The following is a 16,120-nucleotide window of genomic DNA, read 5'->3' on the forward strand; positions in this document are numbered from 1 at the left end:
AAAAATAAAAAACAACAAATATTTCTATACATACAGTATCTGACGCGGCCCTTGGTGCGTCCATGGTGCGTCCTTGGTGCGTCCATGGTGCGTCCATGGTGCGTCCATGGTGCGTCCATGGTGCGTCCATATTGAGTCCATGGTGCGTCCATGGTGTGTTCATGGTGAGTCCATGGTGAGTCCATGGTGTGTCCATGGTGAGTCCATGGTAAATCCATGGTGTGTCCATGGTGTGTTCATGGTGAGTCCATGGTGTGTCCATGGTGAGTCAATGCGTCCATATTGAGTCCATGGTGCGTCCATACTGAGTCCATGGTGCGTCCATAGTGAGTCCATGGTGCGTCCATGGTCCGTCCATGGTGTGTCCATGGTGCGTCCATGGTGTGTTCATGGTGAGTCCATGGTGTGTCCATGGTGTGTTCATGGTGTGTCCATGGTGTGTCCATGGTGTGTCCATGGTGAGTCAATGCGTCCATATTGAGTCCATGGTGCGTCCATACTGAGTCCATGGTGCGTCCATGGTGCGTCCATATTGAGTCCATGGTGCGTCCATATTGAGTCCATGGTGCGTCCATAGTGAGTCCATGGTGTGTCCATAGTGAGTCCATGGTGAGTCCATGGTGCGTCCATGGTGCGTCCATGGTGCGTCCATGGTGTGTCCGTGGTGTGTCCTTGGTGCGTCCATGGTGCGTCCTTGGTGCGTCCTTGGTGTGTTCTCTTTTCTTCGATCAGCCAGAGGGCTGAAAAGTAAAAAAAGTGCAGATTCCCCCATTCACACCAATGAGGCGTCCCTCCCCACCAATGTATCCTGATAGGTGGGACTCCAATTAAAATGATTGTAAAGGAAAAAAAATAAAAAACAACAAACATTTCTATACATACAGTATCTGTCGCGGCTCTTTAATCATGTGACCGGCTGTGTCCAATCACAGCCGGTCACATGTAAAAAAGGAAGTGCTGGTAATCGGCGCCCCTCGCCTCACACTGACAGAGAGTGTGATGAGGAGAGCCGATTAGGGGCATCTCCTCGCAGTGGACAGTAAGACATGTAATCTGGGCAGTGATGACCAGTGTCCCAATTACATTAGAGCGCCACCAGTGCCAGCAACCAATGCCCACCAATGCCAGCAACCATTGCCCACCAGTGCCAGCAACCATTGCCCACCAGTGGCAGCAACCATTGCCCACCAGTGCCAGCAACCATTTCCCACCAGTGCCAGCAACCATTGCGCACCAGTGCCCCAATTACATTAGAGCCCCACCAACCATTTCCCACCAGTGCCAGCAACCATTGCCCACCAGTGCCAGCAACCATTGCTCACCAGTGCCAACAATCAGTGCTTACCAGTGCCAACAATCTGTGCCCATTAGTGATGCCAGTCAGTTCGGGCTTTCAGTGCCGCCTATCAGTGATGCCCATCAATGCCCATTAGTAAAGCCCATCATTGCCCATTAGTAAAGCCCATCAATGCCATCTATCATTGATGCCCATCAATAAAGCACATCAATGCCGCCTATCCATGTCGCCTATCAGTGATGCCCATCAATGACCATCAGTAAAGCCCATCAATGCCGCCTATCATTGATGCCCATCAATAAAGCCCATCAATGCCGCCTGTCCATGCCGCCCATCAGTGATGCCCATCAATGCCCGTCAGTAAAGCCCATCAATGCCGCCTATCCATGCCACCTATCAGTAAAGTCCATCAATGCCACCTATCAGTGATGCCCATCAATGCCAATCAGTAAAGCCCATCAATGCTGCCTGTCATGCCGTCTATCAATGATACCCATCAATGCCAATCAGTAAAGCCCATCAATGCCGCCTATCCATGCAGCCTATCAGTGATGCCCATCAATGCCGCCTATCCATGCCGCCTATCAGTGATGCCCATCAATTTCCATCAGTAAAGCCCATCAATGCCGCCTATCCATGCCACCTATCAGTGATGCCCATCAGTAACGCCCATCAATGCCGCCTATTTATGCCACCTATCAGTGATGCCCAATGCCCATAAGTAAAACCCATCAATGCCACCTATCAGTGATGCCCATCAATGCCAATCAGTAAAGCCCATCAATGCCCATCAGTAAAGCCCATCAATGCCGCCTATCCATGCCACCTATCAGTGATGTCCATCAGTAACGCCCATCAATGCCCCCTATTTATGCCACCTATCAGTGATGCCCAATACCCATCAGTAAAACCCATCAATGCCACCTATCCATGCCGCCTATCAGTGGTGCCCATCAATGCCAATCAGTAAAGCCCATCAATGCCCATCAGTAAAGCCCATCAATGCCGCCTATCCATGCCGCCTATCAGTGCCCACCAGTGCCAGTGTTCTGTCGAGAAGTGCTCCATCCCCATCAAATAGTGCCCGGGACGAACTGCGCATTTAAATTAGGCGTGCTCCCACGCCGGACCTACTGCGCCTGCTCTGTTTTGAAATTCCTGCCGTGCTTTGCGCGAAGTGACGTCATTTTTTCGAACGGCGACGTGCGTAGCGTACTTTCGTATTCCTGGACGTCTTACGCAAGAAGAAAAAAAAATTTAATTTCGACGCAGGAACGACGGCCATACTTTATACAGCACATACGTGGGCTGTGTAAAGTTAGGGCAGCTAAAACGACGACTAAAATTGCGACGGGAAACTAGACTAGCGACGACGTAGCGAACGCGGAAAACCGTTGTGGATCGCCGTAACTGATAATTTGCATACCCAACGCTGGAATACGACGCGAACTCCCCCCAGCGGCGGCCGCGGTACTGCATCCTAAGATCCGACAGTGTAAAACAATTACACCTGTCGGATCTTAGGGCTATCTATGCGTAACTGATTCTATGAATCAGTCGCATAGATAGAAACAGAGATACGACGGCGTATCAGGAGAAACGCCGTCGTATCTCCACTGTGAATCTGGCCCTATGGATTGGAATTCGCCCAGTTCAGCGTAAATGGAACACGTGTGAGACTTTTCAAGCGCGTTTGAACACATAAAGTCGCGTGGCAGGGTGTGGCCCATGGAAAGTGACCCAATTTAATACATGAGACTTAAAATCACAGCGACTTTACAAAAGGTTTCTGCACTACTCTGACGCACATTTCTTGCGCCAGAGAGTGTAAAGTTGCATCAAATATTTAAAAAAAAAAAAAAAACACCCCTTCTGGAGGCATTTCCATTAATACCTCCGGGTGTAATCTATCCCTACTACCCAGTTTGACTAAATTGATACTATTAGCCAGATTCAGGTACGGCGGCGCATCTTTCTGGCGGCGTAGCGCATCGTAATTACACTACGCCGCTGTAAGTCAGAGACGCAAGTGCTGTATTCACAAAGCACCTGCCTCCTAAGTTACGGCGGCGTAGCGTAAATGGGGCCGGCGTAAGCGCTCCTAATTCAAATGAGGCTGGGGGGGCGTATTTTATGTTAATGACTGGTGACCCGACATGATTGACGCCGGCCGTCCGTGTACATATCCCAGTGTGCATTGCTCCAAAGTACGCCGCAAGGACGTCATTGGTTTCGACGTGAACGTAAATTACGTCCAGCCCCATTCACGGACGACTTACGCAAACGACGTAAAAATTTCAAATTTCGACGCGGGAACGACGGCCATACTTAACATTGACAAGTCCAGCTATTTGTTCGACTAACTTTACGCCGGAAAACGCCTTACGTAAACGGCGTATCTTTACTGCGATGGGCACACGTACGTTCGTGAATCGGCGTATCTAGCTCATTTGCATATTCTACGCAGAACTCAACGGAAGCGCCACCTAGCAGCCAGCCGGAAAATTGCACCCTAAGATACAACGGCGCAGGCGGTCGTATCTTAGCTAGGTTTAAGTTTATCTCTGTTTGAGAATACATTTAAACTTACGACGGGGCAGATTCCGAGTTACGTCGGCGTATCTACTGATACGCCGACGTAACTCTTTGTGAATCTGGCTATATATATATATAAATATGTTACACAAGTTGAATTGAACTTCAGACCCCTTTCACACTGGGGCGGTTTGCAGGCGCTATTGCGCTAAAAATAACGCCTGCAAACCGACCTGAAACAGTGGCTGCTGTCTCTCCAATGTGAAAGCCCCGAGGGCCTTCACACGGGAGCGGTGCGCTGGCGGGACGTAAAAAAAAGTCCTGCTAGCCTCATCTTTGGCGCGGTGAAGGAGCGGTGTATATACCCCTCCTCCACCGCTCCTGCTCATTGAAATCAATGGGACACAGCGGCAAAAGGGCGGTTTTAACCCTTTCTCGGCCGCTAGTGGGGGGATAAAACTGCCCCGCTAGCGGGCGAATAGCGCCGCAAAATTTGTGGTAAATCGCCGCTAAATATAGCAGCGCTTTACCGCCACCGCACCTCCCGCCCCCAGTGTGAAAGGGGCCTCATGCTCCGGTTGGAACATCTGACCGAAAATTACTACTTGTATTATTAACGATGTATATAAAAAAATCCTAATAAAGAATATTGAAAATAAAAAACACAGAAGCAAACATTTTATTACATTGCGGCCTACCTGCTTGGATGTGATGGCTGCATTAGTTTTCTTTCTTCTATTTTCATCTGGTGATCCAGCCGGTAAGTTTGTTGTTTTTCAAAAGAAGAAGCTGTGTGCCTGCAAATGAGATAAACCATTTACCACTGACAGGGGGGCGGTGCTTAGATCAGTTTTTTTTATTTATTTTTGTAAAATCCTTATCCCAAAATAAAAATTAAAAACTGCTGTAAATGATTATAAAGTGTGATCTGGAGTTTGGCTTCAAGTGATTGTAAAGTCTCAGGCCCGGATTCAGGTAGATTTGCGCTTTTTTTTACGGAGGCGCAGGGCAACGTTTTTGCCCTGCGCCCCCGCAAATTTACTGCGCTGCCCTTCATTCACGGAGCAGAAGCTCCGTAAATTGCGTGGGCGAGCCGGCAAAATGCCCGGCGTAAGCGTGCGCAATTTAAATGATCCCGTAGGGGGCGGGAATCATTTAAATTAGGCGCGTTCCCGCGCCGAGCGTAGAGCGCATGCTCCGTCAGGAAACTTTTCCGACGTGCATTGCGGTAAATGACGTCGCAAGGACGTCATTTGCTTCAAAGTGAACGTGAATGGCGTCCAGCGCCATTCACTATTCACTTACGCAAACAACGTAAATTTCAAATTTCGCGACGCGGGAACGACGGGTATACTTTAGCATTGGCTGCCCCTGCTATTAAAAGGGGCAGCCTTACGCTAAACATGCCGTACGCAAACAACGTAAACTGCGTACGCAGGGCGTGCGTACCGTAGTGAATCGGCGTTAGTATGCAATTTGCATGCTCTACGCTGACCACTACAGGAACGCCACCTAGCGGCCATCGCAAGAATGCAGCCTACGATATGAGGGCATAAGAGCCTTATGCCGCGCATATCTTAGGCTGCAGTCGGCGTAACGAGGTTCCTGAATCGGGAGAACTCGTTACGCCGGGGCAAGTAAGCAATTGCGCTGTGTAACTATGGTTACGCAGGCGCAATTGCTTCTTGAATCTGGGCCTCCGTTTTTTTTCCCCCCCATAAAAATAACTAACATGTTATACTTACCTCCTCTGTACAGTAGGTTTTGCACAGAGCAGCCCCGATCCTCCTCTTCTCGGGTCCCTCTTCTGATCTCCTGGCCCCTCCCTTCTGTTGAGTGCCCCCCCAACAGCAAGCAGCTTACTATGGGGGGCACCTGAGCCGAGCCACAGCTCCCTCTGTCCATTCAGACACGGAGCCCCCACCCCCTCTCTCCCCTGATTGGCTAGCTGACCTTGATTGACAGCAGCGGCAGCCAATGAAATTTCTTTGGGTTCCGCCTGCTTTAACGAAGGTGTGTTGTGGAACTCACTTACCATCGCAGACGGAGTCATCTGAGGCACAAGAAAGCCCACCCAGAGATAATAACACATTCATTACTTTATATTCAGGGGGACTTTTTCCCCCACATATGTTAAACAGGTGCTCCACCATCCCCCCCCTCCTCTTCCTCCAGAAATTAACCACTTAAGGACCGCCTCCTGCACATATACGTCGGCAGAATGGCACGGCTGGGCACAAGCAGGTACATCCTCTTTAAGTGCCCAGCTAGGGGTCGTGGGCGACCCGTTTCGAAGCTCCGTGACCACGGGACTCGCTGACCTGATCGCCGCTGGAGTCCCGCGATCGGTCCCCGGAGCTGAAGAACGGGGAGAGGTGAGCGTAAGCACAGCTTCCTCGTTCTTCACAGTGGCGCTGTCATTGATCGTGTGTTCCCTGATATAGGGAAAGACGATCAATGACGTCACACGTCCAGCCCCGCCCCCCTACAGTTAGAAACACAGATGAGTAGCATGCAATCATAGGCCCTACCAAAATTGGAGATTAAATGAAGATCTGCTGATGGAAGAGAAAAGCATAACTAAGGTTAAAAAAGAACTTGAAGAATATTTTAAGATAAATGAGACAGAAGAAATCTCAGCAGCAACCCTATGGGATGCCCACAAGGCAGTGATTAGAGGGATTTTGATTTCGGAAGGAGCAAGGAGAAAAAAGGAAGCGATTAGCAAAAAAGTAAAACTAATAGATGAGATCTTTAACTTAGAGCAGAAGCATAAGAAAGATGGAAAGCAACAAGACCTATACCTGTGCCTGGTCAATAAACGAAATGAACTTAAAGATCTCATAGATCAAGAAACAAGAAAGGAATTCAATTTAATAGCAAGGGAGAGATACAGATGGGGAAATAAAACGAGCAAACATCTGGCTCGGATGGTAAAAAAAAAAAAATCAAGGAACTATATTGACAAAATTAAAAATGATAAAGGGGAGGTATTACATACAACAAAAGAAATCGCCGAAACATTTAGACTATATTACGAAAAACTATACTCAGTAAAACAAAAGAACTGGCAGAAAGGAGAGAAAGAAAAAAAGATTGAAACTTTTTTAAAAGAGGCAAAACTTCCAAAAATAAGTCAATTAGAGGCCGAACAGATAGATAGACCATTCACGGAAAACGAAATTAAAAGAGCATTGACAAGCTCAGCCTCAGGCAAAAGCCCAGGCCCAGATGGCTTTACAATAATGTATTACAAAAAATATAAGGAGATATTACTACCAAGGATATGCCAGTACTTCAATGGCCTGGGGAAAAAATACAAACTAAGTAAGGAGGCCTCCGAGGCAACGATCACTGTGATCCCAAAAGAAGGCAAGGACATCGAGAGCTGCTCGGGCTACCGACCGATATCCTTGCTTAATACGGACATAAAATTGTTCGCAAGGGTACTGGCCGGGAGAGTCAGGGAGGTTATGACTAAACTGGTACACCCAGATCAGACGGGTTTTGTTCAAGGGCGAGAGGGGAGAGACAATGGAGTAAGAACACTTTTGATAATCCGGAGACTGAGAGAAATGAGATCCCCAGGTCTACTCCTGTCGATAGACGCAGAGAAAGCGTTCGACAGGGTAGACTGGGGATTTATGCTAGCTACCCTAAAGGACATGGGGTTTGGCCAGGGGATGAGGAACTGGGTGGATACCCTATATCAGTCCCCTAGGGCCAAAATAAAAATAAACGGTAGCCTTTCGCAAGCATTCCAAATGAGAAATGGAACGAGGCAGGGGTGTCCCTTGTCACCACTACTGTTCGTGATTTCAATGGAACCATTTCTAGCAAAGGTCCGAAACTGCCAAAAAATAAAAGGGACTAAAATAGGAGCGGAGGAACATAAGCTCGCTGCCTTTGCGGACGATGTCCTCTTCTATCTAACTGAACCCAAAACATCAATCCCTAACCTATTAAATTTATGTAATGAATACGGAGAATTCTCAAACTTTAAATTAAATATCACCAAAACAGAGATCATGAGTATAAACATAAGAAAGACAGAAGGAAAACTCTTGAAAGAGAACTATCGCTTTGCTTGGGTAAGGAAACTGAAGTATCTGGGGATTCTACTAGCTAAATCAATTAAAAAAACTTATGCGATAAACTTTATCCCATTGTTAAATGAAGTTAAGAAAGAAACAAAAAGGGTGGAAAACAGAGCAATATCATGGATAGGACGAATTAATTACTGTAAAATGGTTATCATGCCCAAGATCCTACACAAATTTCAGATGATCCCTATAGCTCTACCAAGAACGCTGCTGTCAGCCCTCAATAAATTAATTACGAATTATATATGGAAAAATAGGAAACATAGGATTTCACTCCAGACATTAAGACAACCAAAAAGGAAGGGAGGGCTCGCTGTTCCGGATGTTAGGAGATACTACGAGGCGGTTATGTTAACAAGAGTGGTGGAGTGGGCCAGAGTCAACACAGAAAAGAGGTGGGTAAGCTTAGAAAACGAAATAACACAGGTAAGGTTGGATAAGATTATATGGAACCCTCCCCAATTTAGGACACTAGATATTAATGCACATGAGATAACAAAAAATGCACTCAAAATATGGGATATAGTCTATAAAAAAACGGTGAAGGAATATAATTCACCCCTTTTAGCACTGAAAGATAACGATTACTTTGCACCGGGTAAGACACAAATAGGGGGGCACTGGATCAAAAAAGACACGGCACAACTAAGGGATATAATGAATGGGGATCACATTAAAACACTGCAGGAGTTAAAATTCAATAAAAATTTAATGGAAATCAATGAATGGAGGTATCAGCAGCTGAACCATTTCATCCAAGATCTCCCACATCCATTAAGGTCAGAGGATCAGTTGTCGGAATTGGAAAAAATCTGTACGACAGAAAGAACTAAAGGAACCATCTCTACAGTATACAAGATCCTACTGAAAATAGGAGAGCGGAGTATACCTCCGTTCATTGAAAAGTGGGAAAGGGAATTAGGTTCACAGAGAGATAAGGCTACAATAGAGAGAATGTTGACTCTGACACACTCCTCCGCGGTAGATAGCCGCACGGCTGAAATGAGTTTTAAATGCATCGCGGGGTGGTACATGACACCAGACAAATTAAAAAAATTTGATGAAGAGCAGACAGGGGAATGCTGGAGGGGGTGTGGATCACCAGGAAATATGGCTCACCTTTGGTGGGAGTGCCCAAAGATAAAAAAGTACTGGGAAAACATACTGGGCTGTGTGGAAGAGATTACAATGAAAAAGATAAAGATAGACCCATGGGTGGTCCTATTCCATGGGGGAGAAGAAGGCATAAAAAGGTATAGGGAAACACTTACACCGCATCTCTTAAACGCCGCCAAGAGATTAATTCCAAGGAGATGGCAGGATACAGAGTGCCCCCAAACCTGGGAATGGATCGATGCGGTCGAAGAAACATACAAAATGGAAGAACTGAAAGAAAGGTTAGAGGGAAATAACATACTACAAAGTACAAAATGGGATAACTGGAGGACCTTTAAGAGATCATGGAGTTACGCAGAAAAGTTAAGGGAAGAAGCCTAAAAGATTTTCTAGAAGAAATCAGAAAGAATTAGAGGATTTTGAGCACGTCTTGGGTGAGACGGGGGGGAGGGGGGGGGGGGGGGAGGGGGGGGGGGGAAGGGGGGGTAAAAATCGTGAAGGATATACTTTGCGAGGTCTCCCTTATTCTCTTATGTCAAGCAGATAGTGGAAACATACCCGTATATATTTACACTTATATATACAAAAAAAAAAAAAAAAAAAAAAAAAAAAAAAAAAAAAACACATGTAGAAAAGCGACACTGATGATGCAAAACCAAATTAGAGATGCAATGGGCTGGCACGCAGATCATGAGCATTAAAGAAGCACTCTATGAGGTAGAGTCTGAAGTGGAAAAAAAAAAAAAAAAAAAAAAAAAAAAAAGAAACACAGATGAGGTCACACTTAACCCCTTCAGCGCCCCCTTGTGGTTAACTCCCAAACTGCAATTGTAATTTTCACAGTAATCAGTGCATTTTTATAGCATTTTTTGCTGTGAAAATGACAATGGTCCCAAAAATGTGTCAAAATTGTCCGAAGTGTCCGCCATAATGTCGCAGTCACGAAAAAAATCGCTGATCGCCACCATTAGTAGTAAAAAAAAAAAAAAAATTAATAAAAATGCAATAAAACTATCCCCTATTTTGTAAACACTATACATTTTGCGCAAACCAATCGATAAACGGTTATTGCGATTTTTTTTTACCAAAAATAGGTAGAAGAATACGTATCGGCCTAAACTGAGGGAAAAAAAAATTATATATTTTTGGGGGATATTTATTATAGAAAAAAGTAAAAAATATAGAATTTTTCTCAAAATTGTCGCTCTATTTTTGTTTATAGCGCAAAAAATAAAAACCGCAGAGGTGATCAAATACCACCAAAAGAAAGCTCTATTTGTGGGGAAAAAAGGACGTCGATTTTGTTTGGGAGCCACGTCGCACGACCGCGCAATTGTCAGTTAAAGCGACGCAGTGCCGAATCGCAAAAACTGGCCGGGTCCTTTAGCTGCCAAAAGGTCCGGGGCTTAAGTGGTTAAAGAGGTGCTCCGCCACCCCCCCCTCCTCTTCCTCCAGAAATTAAAATCAGCAGCTACAATTATTGGAGCTTATAGCAAAAACACTACCAGTTTGCATGTTCTCCCTGTGATATGTGGGTTTCCTTTGAGTGGAAAGCCCTCCAAAGTGAGGGAATCCCGGTGTTCTGTCGAAATAGCCAACCCATCAAAAATCTCCAACCACGTCACTTCCGGCCGCAGAATTTTGATGAGTTAGCTGTACCGCGCATGCGCTCCAGGTTTGCTAATCTGACAAAACACCTGCAGTCAGAAGGCGGCAGCGGACATCTTGTGACACCCAGCCAAGTTTTAAATTTCACACTTTTTCTAACCACTTCCCGACGGCCGTACGACTATATGCGGCTCTACTTCTCTGGGACGCCGTCTTTTTACGGCCGCCCCTTTCCTCGCTCCCGAGCGCGCATCGGGGAACTTCTGTGCTGGCTGTGTCCCTTGGACACAGCCAATCACAGATCGCGGTAAATAGCCAATCACAGCGTCTATTTGCAGCGCGATTGTCGGCCAATGAGAGATGATCTCAAATGTAAACATATGAGATCATCTCTCATTGCCGGCTCTCCTTTCTCACACTGACACCGCGTGTGAGGAGGCGAGAAAGTTCTGAGTTAAAGTGCCATACAGTGCCCAATCAGTGCCATGCAGTGCCCAATCAGTGCCATGTAGTGCCCAATCAGTACCATACAGTGCCCATACAGTGCCCAATCAGTACCATACAGTGCCCAATCAGTGCCATGCAGTGCCCAATCAGTGCCCATACAGTGCCCAATCAGTACCATACAGTGCCCAATCAATGCCATACAGTGCCCAATCAGTGCCATACAGTGCCCAATCAGTGCCCGGGAAAAACTTGGTGCCCACCAGTACCCACCTCTACCGCCTCCGTACCCACATCGGCCTACTTTCCAAAAAGGGGTTATTTGTACTTTCCTGGCTTGTTAGGGTCTCAAGAAATGAGATAGGCCTTCAGTACATCAGGTGTGATCAGATGTGATAATTTATTATGATTTGCACTATAGCTTGTAGACTGTAAAACTTTCACACAGACCAAATAATTTCCAAAAACGTTGGGTTATTTTTATCAAAGACATGTAGCAGTATAAATTGTGGCCAAAATTTATGAAGAAAAATTAATAATTTGCAAAATGTTATCACAGAAACTAAGAATTCTTTATTTTTTTTTTAAATTTTTCGGTCTATTTTCATTAATAGAGCAAAAAATAGAAAAACCGCAGAGGTGATCAAATACCACCAAAAGAAAGCTCTATTTGTATGAAAAAAAGGACAAAAAAATCATTTGGGTACAGTGTTGCATGACTGAGTAATTGCCATTCATAGTGTGAGGGCGCTGAAAGCTGAAAATTGGTCTGGTCAGGAGGGGTGTTTAAGTGCCCAGTAAGGAAGTGGTTAAAAATAAAAGTTAGCTTGTATGCTTAAATACACCACTTTGCAACCCTGTGAGAATGTTTTGAAGATTAATTTTTAAAAGCAGCGACAAGCCGCTGTTCTGTCAGATTAGCAAACATTGTACCGTGGTTGAGTGCGGGGTGTACCAAGATGGCCGTCGCAGGCTTATGATTGCGGGTTTGACATTCTGTCAGATTAGCAAAAAATGCACCAAAAAAATGCACCGTAGTCGGGTGTACCAACATCGCCGTCGCAGGCTCAAGACTGCAAGTTTGTGGCATTCTGTCAAATTAGCAAACAATGTACCGTGTTAGAGTGCAGGGTGTACCAAGATGGCCACCACAGGCTTAGGACTGCAGGTTTGTGGCATTCTGGCAGCTTAGCAAACAATATACCGTGGCCGGGTGCGGGGTGTACCAAGATGGCCGTCGCAGGCGTACGACTGCGGGTTTGTGGCATTCTGTCAAATTAGCAACTAATGTACCGTGTTCGAGTGCGGGGTGTACCAAGATGGCCACCACAGGCTTAGGACTGCAGGTTTGTGGCATTCTGTCAGATTAGCAAACAATGTACTGTGGCTGGGTGCGGGGTGTACCAAGATGGCCGCCACAGGCTTAGGACTGCAGGTTTGTGGCATTCTGTCAGATTAGCAAACCTGTCACATCAGCTAACGGAAACAAGTCTCACAGGGTTTCAAAATAGTGTATTTAAGCATACTTTGGGCCAGATTCACGTAGCCCGGGCGCAACTTAACTTTTCCCATTTAAGTTACACCGCCGCAATTTTTCCAAGTTAGTGCCCGATCCACAAAGCACTTACCTGGAAATTTGTGGCGGTGTATCCTAAATCCGTCCGGCGCAAGGCGGGCCCAATCGAATGGGGCGAGTCCCATTTAAATTAGGCGCGCTCCCGCGCCGGACGTACTGCGCATGCTCCGTCGGGTAAATTACCCGACGTGCATTGCGCTAACTGACGTCGCACCGACGTCATTTGCTTAGACGTTAACGTAAATGGCGTCCAGCGCCATTCACGGACGTCTTACGCAAACGACGTTGATGTTTACATTTCGACGCGGGAACGACGGCCATACTTAACATGGCTTAAGACAACTAGGGCTCAGCCCTAGTTTTACGCGGCGTAACTCGACGGAAACGACGTAGAGTTAGATCGACGGGCCGTTCGGGACGTTCGGGGATCACAGTAAGTATTCATTTGCATATTCTACGCCGGCCGCAATGGAATCGCCACCTAGCGGCCGGCCTAGAATTGCATCCTTAAGATCCGACAGTGTAATTCAATTACACATGCCGGATCTTAGGGCTAGCTTTGCGTAACTGATTCTAAGAATCAGTTGCATAGTTAGAAACAGAGATACGACGGCGTATCAGTAGATACGCCGTCGTATCTCGTTTGAGAACCTGGCCCTTTATTTCTAAAACGAGTGTGAAATTTAAAACTTAGATGGGTGTAACAAGATGTCCGCTGCCGCCCACCTTCTGACTGCAGGTGTTTTTTTTTTTTTTTAAATCTGAGACGGGAAGTGACATGGTTGGTGATTTTGACGGGTTGGCTATTTCGACAGAACAGTGTGGTTTCACCAGTGTCCCCCTTGATAGATTTCCCCTTTTCCTGTTCACTCTGCAACATGTCCCACCTGCCATGGTGGCTTTGTAAACAATTGAGGACATGGATGACGCAGATGAGTGGGCGGGGCCACGCACAGATGCACTAAAAAAAATTAAATAAAAAATAGAAAAAAAACAAACAAATACAAATATTTTCTGAATGGAGAAGCACCCCGCCATTAAGGAAAGGGGAGGCAATTTGGGGTTGGGGGTGGGGTGTGCAACCATGCTTCATGTCACATCCTAAATATGATTATTCTAAGTTTTATATTTTAATATGATTATATTTTAAAACAATGTGGACTTCTCCTTTAAGAATCCCAGTGCCGACATCAGGCACCGTTTATGAGCGCGCTCCATGCAGCCACAACTGACGCTTTCATACAGCCTTGGTATAGAAGTGAAATAAAAGGCAAATTTGTTTTTCTTTTTCATTTTGGGTAAAGGGAGGGTTACAACCCCTGTGTTTTGTGCTGTTTCTAACCCATTGGGGGAGGGGTTCCCTACGCTTCCCCTTCCCATAGCCACAACAGAAAGCAAGCGAGAGGAAATCCCTCCAAACTAAAGGAATCCCCCCAGGTCACCAGAATTGGTGTCCCCCATTGGAAGATTTCCCCTCTATTACATTTCTGGGGACGACCCATACATTTGGGATTTTCTTTTACTTTCACTTTCGATGATAATGGTAAACATGAGAAATAGAGTGGGGGGGGGGGGATTTTTTAAAGGAGGGGCACAGACAAACTGACAGGGGTTCCAATCTCTCTCTACTCTGCCTTGCCTTTACTTTTACTTTAAAGTAGAACTTTAGGCAAAACTTTTTTTGTTTCATTTTGGATAATAAAGGGTCAAAACCCATAATTTATTTATTTTTTTGCCATTTGTGTCCCAATTACCTTCACTTCCTGTCCCATAGCCATAACAGGAAGTGACCGCAAATCCCTCCAAAGTGAGGGAATCCCTTGGTGACCCCCGCCCCCCAACCAGCACTAGTGTTCCAATTTGGAAGATTTGCCCTCTATTACTTTTCTGAGGTCAACTCAAAAAATTTTAGGTTTTCCTTTATTTTCACTGATGAACAGGATAACTAGAGCGGGTGAATCTTCCCTAAACAGGGGCACAGACAACAATACAAACCTGACAGGGGTCCTAATTAGGGTTGCCACCTCATCCCTTTAAAACATGTTAATTACACGGGTTCTGTAGCTGATTAAGGTGATAATTAAACTCACTTGGTGCCTTACCTGCATTAAATTGGCCTCAGAACCCGTGCACAGTGGAACCTGAGATTACGAGGATAATCCGTTCCCGGAGAATGCTCGCAATCCAAAGCACTCGCATATCAAAGCGAGTTTCCCCATTGAAGTCAATGGAAACGAAAATAATTTGTTCCACATTGACTTCAATGGCATGTAATACCGCATGTGGCCAGAGGTAGGGGGGGGGTGCCAGAGAGCCTCGGAAACACACGGAAAGACCCGAAGGACAGCTCGGCTGATCTTGGCAAAGCTCGGGAACTGAGTATTTCCAAGCATTTCCAAACGGCGCTGTTCGGCGCCGGCACCCCCCCCTCCCACGCCAAACGCTGTGGCTTGAATCCTGCTCATTTTGCGAGACAACACTCGCAAACAGAGTCAGGATTTTTAAAAATACAGCGCTCGTATTGCAAAACGCTCTTTAACCGCGTTACTCGCAATCCGAGGTTCCACTGTGATTCATATGTGTTCGTGTTTGTAGGGGCGAGGTGGCAACCCTAGTCCTAATCCCTTTCCACTTAGTTATACTTTATTCCGTAATATTGATGGAGTTCCTTCTCATCCAGGCTGAAACCCGGTTCACACTGGGGCCACTCGTCAGGCGACACAGCCGCCTGTCAAGTCGCGTCCCATTGTAGTGAATGGAACTGTTCTAATAGGAGCGACGCAAGTCGCTCCGACTTAGAAAAAGGTTCCTGTACTACTTTGGGGGGCGATTCGGGGCGACTTGCATTGACTTCAATACTGAAGTCATTTTGCAAGTTGCCTCTCAAGACGCCTTGAGATCGCCTTGCAGAGTCGCCCCCAAAGTCGTGTCGGCCGTGTGTGAACCGGCTCTGAGGAAGCTGTTTGGATAAGCAGTGAAACATCTTCAACATTACAGAACAGGTCCAGGTCAATGTGACCGACTAATACAAGACATACCGCAAGGGGGAGGTTTACTAAAACCGGAGCACTCAGAATCCGGTGCAGCTGTACAGGGCAGCCAATCGGCTTCTAACTTCAGCTTCTTCATTTAAGCTTTGACAATAAAACCTGGAAGCTGATTGGTTTGCATGTAGAGATGCACCAGAATCCCACCTGGAGAAATGAGGACCTTCAGGCCCCGTACACACGTCCGAGGAACTCGACGTGCCAAACACATCGAGTTCCTCGTCAAGTTCAGTGTTGAAGCCGCCGAGGATCTCGCCGGGCCGACTTTCCTCATTGAACAACGAGGAAATAGAGAACATGTTCTCTATTCGGCCCGACGAGGTCCTCGTCGGCTTCCTCGCTGAAAAGTGTACACACGACCGAGTTTCTCGGCAGAATCCAGCTCCGACCGAGT

The 16,120-nt window shown here is 46.3% G+C and overlaps 1 protein-coding gene across 1 annotated transcript; it reads right to left on the bottom strand.

Annotated features, from left to right (window-relative positions):
• Positions 1-236: 236 nt before the first annotated feature.
• On the bottom strand, positions 237-641 carry LOC120939712 (placenta-specific protein 4-like). The gene has a single exon (XM_040352041.1). It carries the CDS (start codon positions 639-641, stop codon positions 237-239), a length of 405 nt encoding a protein of 134 aa, XP_040207975.1.
• Between the last annotated feature and the right edge of the window lie 15,479 nt (positions 642-16,120).

Source organism: Rana temporaria, chromosome 5 (assembly GCF_905171775.1).
Source record: "Rana temporaria chromosome 5, aRanTem1.1, whole genome shotgun sequence".
Classification (NCBI taxonomy): Eukaryota; Metazoa; Chordata; class Amphibia; order Anura; family Ranidae; genus Rana; species Rana temporaria.

Coding starts and splice junctions, on each gene's coding strand:
- LOC120939712 (XM_040352041.1), bottom strand. CDS start 641: ATGGACGCACCATGGACGCACCATGGACTCACCATGGACTCACTATGG.